Source organism: Amphibalanus amphitrite, unplaced genomic scaffold, assembly GCF_019059575.1.
Source record: "Amphibalanus amphitrite isolate SeventyFive unplaced genomic scaffold, NRLGWU_Aamphi_draft 000081F_arrow, whole genome shotgun sequence".
Taxonomy (NCBI): domain Eukaryota; kingdom Metazoa; phylum Arthropoda; class Thecostraca; order Balanomorpha; family Balanidae; genus Amphibalanus; species Amphibalanus amphitrite.
The window spans coordinates 796849-815671 of record NW_024881577.1 but is presented as its reverse complement, the minus strand read 5'-3'; the positions used below and the strand labels follow the sequence as shown (position 1 = coordinate 815671).

At 53.5% G+C, this 18823-nt stretch overlaps 2 protein-coding genes across 2 annotated transcripts in view; one reads left to right on the top strand and one right to left on the bottom strand.

Moving 5' to 3' along the window:
- The window catches only part of LOC122379636 (adenosine deaminase-like), an 89771-nt gene that overhangs the window by 30759 nt on the left and 40189 nt on the right, over positions 1-18823 (top strand). The window lies entirely within an intron of this gene.
- LOC122379609 lies at positions 1120-18733 on the bottom strand. The gene is made up of 2 exons (XM_043361942.1): positions 15892-18733; positions 1120-1319 (listed from the first exon to the last, which is right to left on the bottom strand). The coding sequence occupies exons 1-2, from the start codon at positions 18731-18733 to the stop codon at positions 1120-1122; spliced, it is 3042 nt and encodes a 1013-aa protein (XP_043217877.1).

Below are 18823 nucleotides of genomic sequence, written 5' to 3'. Positions count from 1 at the left end.
CGGCGTTGCCGTTTCGCGAAAAAACAAAGCGCATAATAATTAGTTAATATTGATTTCGTAGTAGGGCAGTGTACAAGACCGGCTAAATATTCGATAAGTATTAAATAATAAAGCAATTTTCCCATAGAACTTGTTTTCAGGCTGCGTTCCCTAGATATAAAATAAACTCTGGCCGCTCGACGCGCCATCTATGCTCCCGTGTACGCGCACTCTCCGCGCGGGGCCAGTAGGCACCCGCCCGTCGGTGTGCGCGGGCCGGCCGGTAGACACCCGTCCGTCCGGCGCTAATGTTCCGTGCTGCATCGCGCTGCACAGCACGGTGCCATAACCACTACCCGTTCAAAAAAAAAAAAAAAACACACACACACACACGAGCAGCAGCGCCCACCATCACCGAGCTTGGCGACCCAGGACCAATACACAACAGAATTTGCGCGCGACCGGGAAACATGATCAAGCGACATCTATCGGCCCATCATGTGCGCCAACAGCCGCCAGAACCGAATGCCAAACGCCTCCGAGCTCCACGGCGCGTCGTCCTTTTCTTCGACTCCAATCGGCAGCCGCGCAATGCGCACATTGTGTGTGTCGAGCCGTCGCCGCACTGCGCTCACGATCGCACACCCGCTGTTCGGGTCTCGGCCAGACCCCTGGTCGGTCATGGCCGGACCTGTACTGCACTCGACACGCGCTGCACCCGCACACATGCACACGCGTCCGTAGGTCGGAGCAGACTGTTTATTGGCATCCGGCCAACGGCTCTCAGCACGGGCCCCCGGCGGGACTGGTGCTGCCCTCTCTGTATTGCGTGGGAACTACAACTGCGACCGCTAAGGTATATGCGGCAGCCCCGCACACCCGCCGCCTCCTCGTCACCACGCCCATCATGTGCTATAATCGGACTCTATTCGTTATGTATGTGTCTTTCACGTCTTCACCTTGTTAGGCAAAGGCAGTGCTCCCGTTGACCTTTATTGGTGGCATCCACCAGCACACTGGCTCCTTGCGGGCGGCCGCGCGTCGCCCGGTGCCCGCAGACGGGTCACAGCGCATGCGCTGCCCAGCGGGCCGGCGACCTGCAAGGCTGGGCGGCCGATGATATTTACAGTTGCACAGTAGCTAGTAGCAAGCACAGTAGCACAGTAGCTGGGCGGCCGGTGTAGTAGTCTCCGCCTCCCGCTTATCCTCCGCTAGTGACTGGACATCCAGCAGTTCATCCAAGTCATCGTCCAAGAAGACGCCGGCTCCGAGTTGCTGCGCTTTTCGCAACAACAGGTCCACGGGATCCGGATCCTCCTCCGCTGCCCACTCGGCGTGACCTGCCGATTCACCGGTCGGGTCGTCGGGCTACAGCAGAGTGGCGACGTTGGTTGCTGCAGCCTCCAATTCGGGCTCCGGGCCGAGGCGGCGTTCCAATGCCTCTACCCGCCGAGACAGAGCCTGGGAACCTCACCAAAAAACTGAGCTTTCTATGCTGTTTTTCGAATACAGACCCATGTTCATCGAAGTTCAGTCTTTTTGCGAGCGCGACGGATAAATGTAGCGTTGGTCTTGGTGTAATCCCAGCTGCATTATTCACAGGTGGGGCCTGAGGGGGGGGGGGCAGCTATGTGTGCTTACTGACGTCCAAACGCGCTGGAAACGTAGCGTTGGTTGGTCTTGGTGTAATCCCAGCTGCATCATTCACAGCTGGGGGCAGCTGTATCTGGGCGCAGCTGAGTGCGCTGAGCAATGTCAAAACGCTCTGGGAGTGAAGTTTTGGTCTTGGTGTAATCCCAACTGCATTATTCACAGCTAGGGGAAGCTAGGTGTGCTGAGTGATGTCAAAACACTCTGGAAATGTAGCGTTGGTCTTGCTGTGATCCCAGCTGCATTATTCACAGCTGGGGGCATCTGTGTAAACTGAGCAACGTCAAAACGCTCTGGAAATGTAATGTAGCATTAATAAAGGAAATGTAAAAATAAGGGATGTGGGATGGAATGGATGGATAGCTCGTGGAATGGTCGAGCTTCCTTAATCTCATGTGGCGCGCTTCCCGCTCTCCTCGCGCTTTTTGAGTGCTCCGGTTATTCCCCGTCAAGATTGAGTCCACCAGATCGATGAACATTTTTATCATTGGCGGCCAAGAGTCACCATCGTCAATCTCGGCAAGGTGACCTACAATGAAGGAAGTTCCTTAACACCTGAGCCTTCATGAACCCTACCATAGCAGACTTCACTTATGCTTCACTCAGGCACTGTCTGGTGCGACGCCGGTGCTTTGTTGCTGCGATGAGAGGTCGCCAGTCGACTACTGTAACACTAATATCCTTCTCAATTGCCTTCAAGAAGCACATTGTTGACTTCGAGGGCTTTGCGACCTTTGCAAACAAACCATCAACAAAAAAGCACCTGTGGCTCAGGGCGCAGGGTGAGGGAGTTTCTCAGCACGAACTGTTCTCTCGATTCTTAAGATGTTGGTGCTGTCGTCGGTCCCGTACCAGAGGTACACCTGAGTTGCCTCCCCGTACATGTCTGAATCGAGTGGTATTCCTGAAGCCACCGCTGTTGAGACTGGCGCGGCGATGGGCTGATTTTGCACACAGATGTGGCGTGCGACTCTGCTGCGCTTGATGTAAAGCCCGCATACACAGGGAACGCTGGTCTCGTCCTTCTGCCATTGACTTCCAGACGGAACGCACTTCAGATGGTCTCCCAAAGCCTGGGGGAGGGGGAGGGCGTGCGTTTAGTCCTGCCATTATCTTCTTTGTCTCTGGCTTCATCGAAGACGTCTTCGTCCGGAGCCGTGCTTAGGCTTGGCTGAGGCTCTTTGCCTGGCTCCGACTCATCCGGGGCACATAACGGTCCCATCTCCGTGGTTTCGGAATTCCCGCTTGCTTCTGGCTGTTCTCGAGCGACCTCGGGGGCCCAGCCTGGCCCTGGCTGAGGCTGGCGGACCACGTTTGGCCCTGGTTTTGGTGCATCATCATCTTCTTCGGTAGACAAAACGTCAGCTTCAGCTTCCTCTTCGCTGCTTGGCACGTACTCAGAGCCTGGCCCCTCCACATTGTCCATGAGCACGGGGCGAGCATCAGGCGGATCCTCCTCGGCGACTCGCAACTCTTCACCTGAAGGAATGAACCTGGTCAGCTTTGCGTTAAAACGCCTTACCATCGCGCTCAAAAGGAGAAAGGTCAAAAATATCGAAGCACAACATCGTCGGATGAATTTTCTTCTCACAGCACAGATCAGTACTGAAACTTTTCGTGGTTCCGCGCTGTATTGGTATACACATGGTACCTATACCTTATTCTGAAAGCAAGTGAAAATAAATCAGAAACCATTTTTTTATTTTTGTTCGGACCTCTCTTCAACGGGCATTATTCCCAATTACAGGAGAGAGCACCTACTCCTCCTCGTCCAATTCCCCCCCCCCCCCCCCCCCCCAGGCTACGGCTGAGGTGGGAGCCTACCCCACACCTGATTTACACACCTGAGGCCAGTTTTACCAAAAAATACCAGCCGGCCGCCGAAATAAAATATCCAGCCGAAAAAATAGACGCCACACAGCCACGAGTTTCACCAACAAAAAATTCCAGCCAACTTCGGACGGAAATTATTTGTCGCCGGTAGTCAGCTGATATTCTGTTACGATATCAAATTACGATATGTCAAGGACGTTAATAAATCATTTAAAGCATGTTTTCAATCAAATTGAAGCGTGATTTCAAATGCAAATGCTATATACATTTCGAAATATTATTATCGTAAATTATTACACTATTTTCAAGAGCAATAACAACAAAGTAGAGCATTATAAACTTTCATATCTATATTAACATTCTGGTGCCCAGCAAAAGCCAATACAATACATAACTACCAAATTGTAAACGTAGGTACGTCATTCATGAAGGTGACGTAAGGAAGCTTGCAGTTGCATTTAAGGCAAATTTAAGATGGATCTTTTTTCCTGTCAGCCTATTATATTAATTTTTACAATACCTTCAACTTGCTATGTACCTTTTTGTCTGTTTTTAGTCGCACCTTGTAGAAAATCATCGTGTAGACCGAGAACGCAATGTGTGGACCTCCAGCTATGAGGTGGGGACTAGATGGGACCCACTCCAGTGGCAGCGGAACACCTTCAATTAAGGGGGCACTGCCGACTTTTGGTCCCATTCTTTCCATGCAACGCCCATAGGGCTAATATTAAAATGTCAACATTAAAGGGGGCACGGTGCCCCGGTGCCCTACCCGTTCCGCCGCCTATGAGTCCCGCTCCCGACAGATCCGGGAGCCGCGGGCACCTCTTTCCTAGCTTTCAAAAGAGCAGCAAAGAAGCGGTCAACATTGCTCTCAGAGACGCCACCTGAAGCTGGACGGACGACGGACAGTTCCGCAGCCGAGCGATTGACTGCGGTGCTACGAGGCGGCTTCGCGTGCACTGCATTAGCACCTTCTAGCGGGAGTAAGAGGGCTAACGAACTCGCCAAGACCTATATAAAGCATTGTGCCAAGGCGAGTGTCTTACCTTAGGAAAATACCTACCCAGATTAACTGCTGCACCGCGGTCATTGCAGGGCTGAGGGTGGTCGCTCGCTCCGCTTCGGCGAGGTGGAGGTCAGACTGCCCGGCTAGGTGGTTTTAGCCGATATGCAGGCCCCGTTTGCCGGGCCCGGTCGAGAAGAAGGAACGTCACACAGCAAAGAATATTCGCTCCGGGCCCGCTACAATGGTCCGGCTCGTAAGTCGTAACAAATTAACAATACCTGCGCTAGCGTCGTCGACCGTCGTTCGACTGCGCCCAGTACCGCTCAGTGGAGAGTCCTGCCGAACTCCTCCGCGTGTGCCGAGATCATTCGTTGCGCGCGGACACAATCGTCCGACGGAGACCGCTCTGCATTATGATCGGGTGGTGACCACCTTGGTCGCCGGCTTTCACACCCAGCCGAGCCGTCTGGCTACGCCCCAAATGATCGTCTAAGCTTTTCGATTGGTTTGTAACTCGGGTCTAATATCGAAATGTTTTGGAGTTAGGACATGTTAAATCCGTGTTCATTAACAAATATACATTATGCAACTAAAACGCTTTACTTACTTTAACTTTTCTAGGCTGATGACAAGGCATACACCTATTCATTGCAATATTTCTAAAATGTAAATAAATCATGAGCAATGAGCATAAAAAACAACAGCGATCCACTAGAAGCTAGTGTGGAAATCCACTGACGTAGGTCGCCTCGTACTGGCGCAGCTCGTAGCTCGTCCAGCAGCGCCGGCGTCTCCCGCACCCGGCCGCCCGTCTTGCCCGCCTGCACCATCAGCCACTGGAAATGGCTGCGCTGCCGCTCCAACATTAGCTTGACCGCCTGGCCGGCCCGGCAGATGCGCGCCGTCCGACGCACGCAGTGTACGTCTTCAACAGCGCCGGGATGTCGTACGACATGACCGCATCCACGGCGTCCACGTCAATACCGCGCGCTATAGCCTCGAGCACACCAGCGCGGCCATCTCAGCTAGCGCGCGCCGCCGCCGGCACGCCGGCACTACCCCACAGAACTCAGTCACGCGCGCGCCCAGCACCGACAGCGGTAGTTCCAGCTAGTGCGCCGCCTCGTTCCAGTTGACCAACACGAGCGAGCGTCGCCAGTCGGGCTGTCGGAGCAAATGGTGCATCAGCAGCGGCTTCAGCGGCTGCGGCGCCACCACGTTGAACGACTCGCTCAGCTCGGCCGGCGTGGTGAATCTGCCGACGAACTGACCGGGCAGTGCGACGGCGGCGGCCGCCGTGCCGGCCACCAGCAGTCGCGGCTGGAGCAGCGACATTCGCTCCAGCTTCTCCGGCCACCGGGTTCTGTGACAGGGTGGCCAAGAACGGCAGCTTCTGCAGCGGCAGGTGAGGCGCGCAGACGGCGGCGGCCGTCGGCCGGCTGGTGACGCAGGGCGGCGGGCCGCGGCCGCCGCCACCCGCTCCACCGCTTTCAGCCAGCCCGTCTCGGCCATCTCGATCACCAGGTCGGCTTCGTCGATCACCAGGTAACGCAGGTGCGCTAGCGAGAAGCCCTCGGCGCTGGTTATGTGATCCATCAGCGAGCCGGGAGTGCTCACCACGATCAGCCAGGGAGACCGGGCCGCGCGGCCCCACCGCCACCAGTTGGCGCCCCCTCGTGCCACTGTGTCTCCACCCAACAGCCGGACGCAGAGCGGCGTGTCGGCGTCGTACTGGCGGAACACGGCGGGCACTTGAGCGGGCAGCGCCTGTGTGGGTAGCACAGCTAGCGCGCGCACCCGGCGGCCAGCGCACCGCGGCGCCGCACCTGCACAGCACGAACGCCAGCGTCTTACCGCGGCCGGCCGGCGCCGAGACGCAGAGGTCGGCCGGTGGCAGCGGCGACTCTGCGGCCGCCAGCAGCTCGGGCAGCACGGTCACCTGCACCAGGAACACCTGTTCGATGCCCTCGGCGGCCAGCCGGGCGCGCAGCTCGGGGCAGAGCGCCGGCAGATTGGCCGGCGCCGGCCGCCGGTCGCCAATCGGCTGCGGGTGCGCCAGCCAGTCGGGCAGCGCACGCGGTGCACGGCCTGTCGGCTCGAGCGCTCCACCTCGTCCAGCACGGTGAAGTCGTCCGCGGCGGCGTCTCCGTCCGACTCGGAGGTGTCCTCACTGTCGTTATTGGCGACGGCGGCTGCCGCTGTGCGCTCAGTCAGGTCAGCCATCACAGCAACACTCGCCGATGATTGGCGTCATCGAAACCGTCGGACGACGGTGGATTCACCACCGTTTTTGCAGCAGAGACTGGAAAAATCTCAGCAATTAACAAGGAAAAACATCACAACATGCCACAGCCCGCAATTGTGCATATTGTCATTTTATTTCTCACATGACAGAAAATATTGGCTGCCTTATTCTAGGAACTGGCATGAAAAACAAAACATAAGCTAAAATCAAGCTAAGTGAATTATTATTGTATTTCAACATGAGACTGGGAAAAAATCCTTGTCACTGTCAACATGACCAGCGTAACGGACGGGCTGCATGAACATTTCGGCGCATGATCTGAAAACTCTGTGTGCAGAAATTTCAGCGCTGAGGTGAACAAATAACATTTTGACCGCAATTTGCCTGGTGCCTCCACAATTTAGCAAAACTAACTCACAATACTTACAGCCAGTTTTAACATGATCCCTGCATGACTCATGCATGCAAGATACACATAACACATGCATTCAATATCAGCACAGTGCACACACATCAGTTATGGATTCATTTACATTTTACAACATTACTATTATTTTCTTTTCCTTCAATATTGGCAGCATGACTTGCTGAGTTCAGTGGCACAATCTTATGACAGCATTCAGCAAGTTTGTTCGGGTTCGCAACCATGCAAACTTTGCACGTTTTGCTTAAAAAACAAGCCTTTATACATTTCTTTCATGCTATTCAATTTCTTTTTTAAATTTATTCTATCTTGAGTTGAATTATCTTTAATTACTATCTTGAATTATTATATCTTGAAAATCTTGCCATTTTGGTCTTAGCAATGTCAATGCACCATGCCGCACAGCTCAAGTAAGTTCCACCCAAAAGTAGTAGTGGTATCAGTAGCTGGCACCTTGCAATGTCAAATGTAGATGAATATGTGAAAACAGTGACATATTTATTTAAAATCTTGAGTCCAATGAGCCTACCCTCTCTGCCTCTCCTTCCAGCATTTCTTCAAGCACCTTCAATTTTCGAAAATGATCTTCCATCATTATTTTCCACTTCCGTGCGACTCGCACGAGCAATGAACTTGTAAGCTGACCACTAGTTAATAATGTGCTATCATCTTGCTGTTGGGTGCTTGTAGCAAAAAGATAATATAAACGAAAAAACTAACACCACAACACCAAACACCAGTCTTGTTGGTTCCTTTTGGTCCTGCCTGGTGACAAAGGCTCTTTCTTTACGCAATATCATCAGTATTCCTCTTCTAATCTTGAAGCCCAGATGCTTCACAAATTGGCCATGAATGATACTAAATTATTATATCAACTGGGAAGCGCAAATCACGATAATTAGTAACAAATGAGGCCAATTGTTTCAACACGACATCAAAAAAATAGACGGGGTCCCCCGTCTATTTTTTGGGCTGTTTTTCTACAAATAATGGCGCAAAATAACACTCCATTAATGCCGCATTTGCCGTTGGTGAAACTCATTGGCTATTTTTCTGGCTGATATTTTTTCACGCCGGCGGATATTTTTTCGCCTGGTTGGTGAAACTCGTCGGCTGGTTTTTGACAGAAAAATTGCGCCGGGCTGCTATTTTTCTGTTGGTAAAACTGGCCTCTGTACTAGGAATAACAATCATTCTTGATAACATATGGCGATAACTAAAACATCATTGATCACAGTAACATTCCATTAGTCCCTCAAGTTTACGCCGCCGACAGCGCAACTGCTCGCCGGCCGTCACATGCCTCCCTTCAATTGTTACAAATTTACCATAACACTCACAATTCACATTTACGGATCAATGCAATCCGCTACTCACGGTGGGCGAGGGTGACGGTGAACGAAGTACATAACAACTAACTCATCGCCTCTATGAACAGCTTCACATTGGCAAGCTTCCACGTGGCAGTACAACATAAAGTAATGTCCTTACACGATGTGCGTGCTTTTTTGTATCACTGTTCGTCACCTTGTTTTGTATCATTTGTGTTCATTCGTATGTTGTACATTATGTAAATATGTTCCAGCCAAGTTCCCATACCCCGAGTGGGGTCGAGGAAAATACAGTCATTCATACAAGTAGAAACGGCGCGTATCACCTCACAACTTCAACGCGCACCACTCAAGTGCAACGGCTCTGCACCAGCTTGCGCCTCTTCGCCGCACCAGTACGCGCGACCAAGTGCATCCCTGTCACACGTGCCACACAATGTCTCCAACGCGTACCACCTCTTGGCACTGGTCCGCGCCAACTCGTGGTGCCAGCACATGTCACCTCGTGGCACCAACGCGCGCAACTGCACGGCACCAGCACGCGTCATCTCGTGGCACCAACGCGCACAACCACACGGCACCAGTGCGTACCCCTCCACGGCACCAGCACGCGTCATCTCGTAGACTAGCGCCGCGTACCGTCACCTCGTGGCGCCAGCACGTGCCAGTTCGTGGCACCAGTGTATCACGTCACTGCAACAGCATGCATGCTCGATGCAGCTGAAGCGTCCAGTCGGCATCTCGGCGTGTCGCTCACCTCCCACTTTGGCAGCGACGCACAGTTCAGCAGCCAGCCGCCGCCCGGAGCCGAGAGCCACAGCTCCTTCTGGTTACACTTCAGTTCTGTGGTTCTGGCGCGGGAGAAGCCGTACTAGCCTGTGAATTGGCCAGTCTTGCGACCCCTTCTTCGGTCGCACGGTGACTCGTCGCACCAGTCCATCTCCAGCTGGATGGACCTTCAGGATCCAGTTGATGCCGCCAGAGACGTCAGTTATACGGTTCATGATACGGGAGCATTATGCCCGGTTATAGCTCACATTTAATGCACGCCCACATCAGCTGCCGATGGGGCGCACAGCAACACTCTGGGTTCCATTTACATGCAGAGAAAACCGCTGGCTCGTATAACTGTTATAGGCTTGTTGACATATTCAGGTTGCCGGGGTTGCCGGACTGCTTCTTGAGCAGCTTGCAGCTTTTTCGCGAGGAGCAGCGAATTACCTGAGCGTTGACGTTTTAGTGTGTACCAAGTGCTCATCGGAATGTGCGTATTTTATTCCCGAAAAAAATCTCATTTGCTTGCCAGCATCGCCCCATTCCCTGATCATTTTCCTTGAAAGATGGCACACTTATTCACAATACATTGGTTTCGAAGTTGAAGGATCAGGGTAGTCAGCCACCTGTGAGTTGTCGATTTCCTGGCGAGGTTGTTGGTACTGAGTACTGACAAAACGCGCTATCCGCCTGCACCAGAAATTTCGCCTATTCATACAAACATGTCACCGGAAAAGTGCACGTTGATGTTGATATCCCACCTGCATTATTCAAAGCTAGGGGCAGCTGTGTGCACGGAGCAACTTCAAAACGCTCTTAAAATGTCCTGATGTAATTCCAGCTGCATTTTTCACAGCTGGGGACAGTTGTTTGCACTGATCAACCTCAAAACGCTCTAAAAATGTCCTGATGTAATCCCAGCTGCATTTTTCACAGCTGGGGGCAGCCGTGTGCACTGAGCAACTTCAAAACGCTCTTAAAATGTCCTGATGTAATCCCAGCTGCATTTTTCACAGCTGGGGGCAGCTGTGTGCACTGAGCAACTTAAAAACGCTCTAAAAATATCCTGATGTAATCCCAGCTGCATTGTTCACAGCTGGGGGCAGCTGTGTGCACTGAGCAACTTCCAAACGCTCTTAAAATGTCCTGATGTAATCCCAGCTGCATTGTTCACAGCTGGGGGCAGCTGTGTGCACTGAGCAACTTCAAAACGCTCTTGAAATGTCCTGATGTAATCCCAGCTGCATTGTTCACAGCTGGGGGCAGCTGTGTGCACTGAGCAACTTCAAAACGCTCTAAAAATATCCTGGTGTAATCCCAGCTGCATTGTACACAGCTGGGGGCAGCTGTGTGCACTGAGCAACTTCAAAACGCTCTAAAAATATCCTGGTGTAATCCCAGCTGCATTGTTCACAGCTGGGGGCAGCTGTGTGCACTGAGCAACTTCAAAACGCTCTAAAAATGTCCTGATGTAATCCCAGCTGCATTTTTCACAGCTGGGGGCAGCTGTGTGCACTGAGCAACTTCAAGGCGCTCTAAAAATGTCCTGGTGTGATCCCAGCTGCATTGTACACAGCTGGGCGCAGCTGTGTGCACTCGGCAACTTCAAAACGCTCTAAAAATGTCCTGATGTAATCCCAGCTGCATTGTTCATAGCTGGGGTAGGTGTGTGCACTGAGCATTTTCAAAACTCTCTAAAAATGTCCTGTTGTAATCCCAGCTGCATTGTTCACAGCTGGGGGCAGCTGTTTGCACTGAGCAACGTCAAAACGCTCTGGAAATGTAGCATTTGGTCTGGTGTAATCCCAGTTGCATTGCTCACAGCTGGGGACAGTTATGTGTGCTGACTGATGTTAAAACGTTCTAGAAATGTGTTAAGCACTCCTGTGATTTAACTCTTCGTATTTTAACAGTCCCTTGACTTGATATGTCAATTTATAGTCGAAATATAATGTTACAGACAAACGCACGGCACGGGGATATCGCTTTGAAGGCCGGAAACCAGCGATCCTAGAAGTGATTACACACTTAGGGCCGAATAGCTAATACCTGATTAAACAGAGTTTTACCAAACATTACAATAATTACCTACTTATATTATTATAATTCCCTACAATACTTTTTGGCTTTTATCCGTTACAGAATAATTACATTGTTTTTTCTAATTTCATCTAAGTTCTATTTCGCTACTTAGTTGGGCTACGTATATGCATATATCAAATGTAGCGTTGGTCTTGGAATAATGCCAGCTGCATTTTTCAATTTTTTCCCCATGCATTTTTGCATATTTTTTAATAATGCCAGCTGCCCCAGCCCTGGGGGTAGCTGTGTGCAGTGTGCACTGGTCAACTTCAAATCGCTCTAAAAATGCAATCCCAGCTGCATTGTTCACAGCTGAGAGTAGCTCTGTAGGTACACTGAACAACGTGAAAACGCTCTTGAAATGTAATGTTGATCTTGATGTGATCCCACTCTCAGCTGCCTTATTCTCAGCTGGGGGCAGCTATGCGCACTCCCCCACGTCAAGCTTGAAAGATAACGTTGATCGTGATGTAATCCAATATGCATCATTCACAGCTGGGGGCAGCTGAGGGCAGCTGCGTTCACTGACTTACGCCAATCGCCCCTGAAAGTGTAATGTTGATTTGAATGTAATCCCAGTGTCACAGACGCAGCAGCCGGCGCCGACGCTGTAACGTTTGTGTTAGTGCCTCACGAGCGCTCTAAGGTGGACTGTATCTTTGTTTCTGCATAACTGATCGTGGCTACTGGTCCATGGCATTTAGGTGCTGGAGCCTGGCATCGCGAGACTTCTCAATGAAAATCGAGCACCGTTCCAGCTCGTGCTGACCTTCACAGACAGAACACTTCTGCTTGTGCCCCGGATTCGCGATTGTTAAGAAGGCTTGTCTTCAGACGGTCTCGTCTGTTCGTTCCTTCTTTGCTTGCCACTGATTTCTTCGACGCTCTTTTTCCCGTGGCGCAGCTTCTTCTGATCTTGGCTTGGGTCTGCCACTACGAATCCACATCCAACAGTGACGGTTTTGCGGATTTTAGCTCCAGAGAAAACTTTCCCCACTCACGTCCCAGTTCTCTCGGTAGCTTCTCCACCTTTCGCTGCAAACTATCACTGCTGTGCTGGTCTGCGTCCGCTCATGTTCTGGAGAATGGTCACGGTGCAGTGCACGGTGGCTTGGAACCTTTCCAGTGATTCTGCGTGGTCTCTACAAGCGGGTCCGGAGCGTCGAAGATGCTTTTGACTGTTGAGGTTTTTGATGATGTCATCGTTCTGACCGAAACGCTCTTCAAGCGCCTTTAGAGTCTGGTGGTAGAGGTTTCCATCGTACAGCATGTCAGATATGGTCTGCTGTGCCAGACCGCTGACTGATGACTGCAGGTGGGTGATTTTCTCCGTGTCAGAGAGGGATGGTTGGTCATGAACCAGCACCTTGAATAGCCCAACCTACCTCGGCCATTCTGACGCCTTTCCGCTGAAGGTGGGGAGAGTTAGTCTTAGAATGCTCTTTGCGAAGGCAGAAAACACGGTCCTCCATCTGTGCGCGGCACATGCTGCGGGCCTTACAGCCCTTGAATGCATGACCCCGGGTTTCTCACCTTGCGTGATTCCAATCTTTCAAATGGCTCTGCAGAACGCGCTCCCGCACGACGGGCCGTGTTATGATCTTGCTCTAAATGTGTTGATAACAGTCAAATGTTTTAACCAACCGGGGGTTTATTGGCACATACGTTTTGTCTTCACTACGACAGTTGATATGAGGCTCGGAGGGGGGGGGGCACGAGGTAATTCTCAAGGTACGCGAGACCTTAAAGGGACTATCCCACCTTCTAAAATGTTGTTAAAACCAGTTAAATTGTGCCCGACTTTATAGATTGGATGACTAGGAACACGGTTCTGGCATTTGTTTTTCATTAAACATCTTAGGCTTCCCATATTCCAAACACAAACTTTCAAATATGTGACGTCACAGCCCAAAATTACCTCCTTCCCCAGGCCACATTACTGTCATAAAGCTGATTCTTTTTACTCTGTAGGCACCACAACAAAGTTCAGACCAAGTTTTAAGCGATTTTTCAACGAACAAACCCATTTAAATCAGAATGACTAAACGAGGTGACGTCACACTAACGGTCGCTCCATGTTGAAGATAGGGCCTTGCACAAGGCCCATTTTCAAATGAAGGGAACGAATTTCTTCAACACCAAGAGGCCGCGGGGGTTGCAACCTAGATAGATAGTGGTTTCTGAACCTCGCCGCAAACTTGGCTATCTCAACTCAAACCCCATGTTAAAGGTGGGATAGTCCCTTTAAGAAAGGAGAGATTTGAGGGAATGGATTCAGGTTCTATAGGGAACACAATACCCCACAGAGTGAACGGGTTGACAAAGGCTTGGTTTGGGATAGGAGACAATACAAAGTAAACGTTACGGTTCTCCGGGGTGTTGATCCAGCCAGTGCGCGACACCATCTGCCCGCGCTGGGCCACGCCGGCCCGACCCTCGCTCGGTCAGATCATGTGATCTCGCCCCGCGGGCGTACGCACTACGCTGGTCCCGGTCGGCGGCGCGGGCCGAGCACTCGCCGTGCCGCGTTTACATGTGGTGCCACGGGGGGGGGGGGAAGAGGAGCGACTCGATCGTCACATACTACCCACACGAAAATGTTTACATTTTCGAGAAACGACATGGTACACTCGGGGGCAGATTGATGTTCCACCACTCCCTACCTATCGGGCCCCCATGGCTCAGCACTGGCTGCTGCCAGTGGCAGCACTGGCAGGCAGTGCTGACCAGTGCTGAGGGCAGGCAACACTGGCAGCAGCCAGTGCTAAGCCATGGGAGCCCGATGGGTAGGGAGTGGTGGAAGTACATCAATCTGCCCCCGAGTGTACCTAACAAAACAGACACTTCGTCAAGAACAAAATCACTCAGACACTCTGGATCACTCGATTTACGCGTCTCCAAAGCGGAGCCACTCTGGAAGGTGAAAGGCGTCGCCCAGTTTCTCGTAGCCGGCTCGGTTGGGGTGGGATGCCGTCCGGTCGGTACGGTACGTATGTACCTGGTGGCCGCCGCGAGCGGTCACTGCGTCGGACCTCACTCTCACTCACCGTCTCTCCCTCTACCCCCACATCAGGTGATAAACCCTCTCCTCCATCGGCTAACAGTTATCGGGGTTACATGAGCACAGTAAATACGTATTTAGCCGCTAATTCGAATTAGGAACGCATTACCGACTCATGTAGCCACCTGCTAGTACGAATCGGCGATCCGATCCGCGGTTACATGAGCAAAGCAAATACGTATCACGATCGGATTCACCGCTAATGCGAATCAGGAGCGTACTACCGACTCATGTATCCACCTTCTAATACGAATCGGCGGTCCGAACAAAATCCGCAGGGAAAGAGGCTTAGAAGCGAATAGGACCAAGATACGTATTACAGGAACTATTTCTTCGCAAAAAGAAACATTAAAATGCAAAATAATAGGTATTTTTCATTTTCTTCTTTTGAAATAATATTTAAAAAAAAAATATGTCGGTATTTTGTCAAGTTTTCAACAATAAATATAGTGAAAACCAAATAGTAAATATCCACATAATTTCAGTTGAAACATTTTTCTGACAGCACTACAGACGAATCAAGAGAGGCAATTGCCCAATGAGTCAAAGCAAGGCAACTTTATGTTCAACTTTTTTTTGTTAAGTTAATTGAGAATGTTTTGAGCAGATTAAATGCAAAAAAGACATAAGATAATAAATTTTTAATTTAGTCGCCTCTATTGCTACGGAAGAGCGCCACATTTGTATGCTATTCCGTTTGTAATGCGCATCGGGCCGAGAGCCAAACTAGATCCATTTGACGTCACTGATACGAATTTGCTCATGTAGTCGGTGCACTGAATGCGTTCTTGGGGAGCTGATGCGAATTAGCGTAGTGCGTATTTGGAACGGATCGCTCATGTAACCGAAACGTCCGAGGCACACGATTCGGGCCGTATTTCACAAGAACTATTCTTTGCTGACTGGAAGCGTCAAAATGCAAAATACTAAGCATTTTTTTATTGGCTGCCTCGTAGAAAATAGCAAAAAAATGTTGGTATTTTGGTTTAGTCTGCATGTGAAATATTTTGATAGATAATTTTTTCTGACCACCCTGCTGTCGCTGCATGGCGAATCAGTGCCCACTGACTTAAAACAAGTGTAGTAATGCCAAAAGTCCAGTACACTCAGATGCCTCTATTCACACCCGTACCCGCTCGTGTCCCGGAGCGCACTGCCCGGCTTCACCACATTAGCCTAGATCATACCTCTGTACACGTCATATCACGTCATATCACGTCATTCTGAACCCTAGACAAAGGCTGATCAATTTCTCCCTCCGCCGACTCACCGGCGCCATAAGACCCTGGCTCGCAATACGACGCGCACCATCATCGCTCGAACCACGCAATGACTAAGACACAGACTACACCTCACCCTGATCCTCAAGATCATCACTCCCGCTGCTGCTGTTTAACGCATCAATCGGCACCACGTGGCCGAAGAAGTCAGGCGGCCGCCGATTACGCTGACCTCGGCGCACCACCCTTTCGCCGCTGTCGCTCTCAGACCGGCCGCACTCACCACCCGCATCATCAGCCTCCTCCACCGGGCGCCCCGGCGCGCCATCGCCCTCATAACCGAATGTCATGACGACCGGGGACCCGGCACGGTCCTCCTCCGCTTCCTGTGGGCCCCCGCTGCCCCGGTCGAGGGTCCGAGGGCCTGCTGCTAGTCCCCCGGTGTCACCGCAGTGGCGGAGGTCTCTGATGTGCCAAGGCACGCCGCCCACTTCAACCACCTGCGGCGACACCACGCCAGACACCGTTCCTCGAACCGACCGCTCGGTGCAGCGGGTGCCCGGCCGCCTCACCCACACGGCGTCCCCCACCTGGAAGTCGCCCTCCCGCCGGGCTGGCGGCCGTCCTATCACGGCCTCCTCGGACGCTCCGGCGGTAGCTCTTTGTCTCACGGCGTCCCTCACAGGGTAGCGGTAGATGCCGTTGGCGGGCGCCTCAGCCGCCGTCCCGCCGTCACGGGGCGTGATATTGTACAGGTGCACGGCCTCTCCGATGCCACACTTCTTCCGCGCCGCGATCACTTTGACACTGCGGTGGTTCCGCTCCACGATGGAGTTCCCGCTGGGGCGATGCACTGCGCGGAAACGCAGCAGCACTCCCCAGCGGGCAGCGAAAGCGGCGAACTGACGACTGCGGAAAGCGGTGTCGTTGTCCGCCAGAAGCTCAGCCGGTGCGCCTCGCTCCGCGAACACTTGTTCGAGTTCACTCGTGACTGTCGCCGCGTCCGACCGCCGCAGCAGCCTCCACACACAAAACCGTGACGGGCCACAGTCTATCACCGACAAGTAGGACTGACCACCGTAGTGCGTGACATCGATGGCCAGCCGGTCCCACGTCCCCTCCACAGCCAGCGACCCGTGCCTCCAGGTCACCGGCGCCGGGTCAACCGCGCGGCAGACGTCACAGGCCGTCACCACTTCCCTGACCACTTTCCGGGAAATCGACGATGACACATCCCGACGCGCGAAATACAGCGTTCGTCGGACACCCGGGTGACCCGCCCTGACATGTACGTCAGTGACGGCCTGTCGGAAGTCCACGGTAACGGCGCCGCCGCCGTCTCCCACTTCCGATCCAACCACTGCCGCTGCTGCCACTGGCTGTCCATCGCTCGGCCGCTGGTCCGCTGGCTGCGAGTCCTGACGCAACCACAGGGACGGCACTCGGGTCAGCGTGTCCGAACGGTTCTGAGACGAGCGGACTAGAGACACGGTGAGAGAAATGCCCAGCTCTGCGACCAGCTGCCTGATGACGTCGACCCGCCGGCGGATAAGCATCTCTCCATGTGCCTTGGTTCGCAGTCTCGCGCGCCCGCTCAGAGCGTCGCTGACCCACCGGTGAACAGTGGCGGAGTCCGTCTTCAGCTCGATGGTCTTCATGTCCCACGCCAGGGCCAGGTTGATGCCCCGCACGGCGGCGTCGAGCTCCGCCATGTTGATGTGGGTGGCCTCGTCCCGGCGGAGCCAGCACGCGTCCTCGATGACGTCACCTCCCTCGCTCTCCAGCACGACGCCGGCGGCTATCGAGCTAGCGTCCGTCCACAGTACGGCGCGGTGCCCAGTCACGCACCACTGCCCACGGGCCGGGTCCTCGCTCGCCAGTCGCTCAGCCACGTGCTTCAGCTGTTCCCGCAGGGCCGCGTCGTGTGTGACGTCATCCCACCCGCGTGTGAGAGAGTTGACACGACGCTTCAGCCACGCTGTCGCTGGTCTCAGCCAACCGCAGACCGGCAGGTGCGCCACGATACGACCACACCATGAAAACACGGAGCGCCGCGTCATTGCCGCGGGCGGTGAGCCGACTGGGTTGTCACGCCTCCAGGCCAGCCCACCCCCGACTGGCTCCACACGCAGTCCCAGCAGCCGCGCTCCGTCCGCAGCCCGCTCCGGCGGCTTACACTGGAGCCCATAGCTCGCGAAGTGGGCGATCACGCGCTCCGCGCTCACCACGTCCTCATTGACGCACAGATCGTCGACGTACGGTATGACGGCGCCCTGCATCACTGGGTCCTGTTGCAGCACCGTCCGCACCACCGCCTTCATGATGAGAGGCGCGACGTTGAGCCCGAATCCGACACGGGTAAGAGCGTACCTTTGGCCATCAATCACGACTGTCTGAAACGGCCACAGCCGACGATCGGTCCTGAGCTGCAAGTACGCCCTCTTCAGGTCGACGACGGCGACGTTGGCCCCGTGCCGCCGCCATTTCCTCAGCGTGTCGGCACATACGTCAGCGTCGGCCGTGTGTGCCTCCACATGGCTGTTGAGCTCGCGGCAGTCTAAGACTGGTCGTACTTTAGTCTTGTTCTGCTGTTCAACAGCCATGAGAGGGATCAGCCCACGCGGCGGCCCGTCCACCGTCTCGTCGTACGGCTCCAGCCAGCCGTTGTCGATCCATGTACGGAGTTCAGCATCAAACTCCTGCCGTGCCTCGGCCGGCACGCCGTACTGGGGGACACCGTTCCTCAGGCACCCTGGCTCCGCCCCGTTCCGCCACTTCCACGCCACCGTCCAGTGTTGACTTTTCGCGTCATAAGTGACCGTGAAGTCTCGCTCTTCCACGGTCAACGCCGGGGGCGTCACGGCGCTGCATCGCGGCGGCACCCCTCCCGGGCCCGGCACGGCCACGTCGGGCCTCTCGCTGGCACCGAACACCACATCGTCCGCCGCCCGCACTGTCACCCCGCCCAGCGCCGCGATGCCGGTCATCCCCACCAGCATATCCACGCCCAGTGGTTTGTCCGGCACTACCACGGCGCTGAGCGTCACCGCGGGCCCGCCGCTCTTCAGCTGAACCGCCACCTCCGTTACTCCGCTGCTTGGCAGCCGGGACCCGTTGACGGCCATTACAGTCACGCCGCACCGTCTCCAGCTCGCGCAGCACGACTCGTGGATGATGGTGCAGCTGCAGCCCGAGTCGATAACAGCCACTCTGCG

Excerpts from the sequence above, each read along its gene's own strand:
- LOC122379609 (XM_043361942.1), bottom strand. The coding sequence starts at position 18,733 with ATGGCCGTCAACGGGTCCCGGCTGCCAAGCAGCGGAGTAACGGAGGTG. Across the intron at positions 1,320-15,891 it reads GGAGGCTGATGATGCGGGTG|GTCACGCCGAGTGGGCAGCG; the intron begins GTGAGTGCGGCC and ends GTGAATCGGCAG.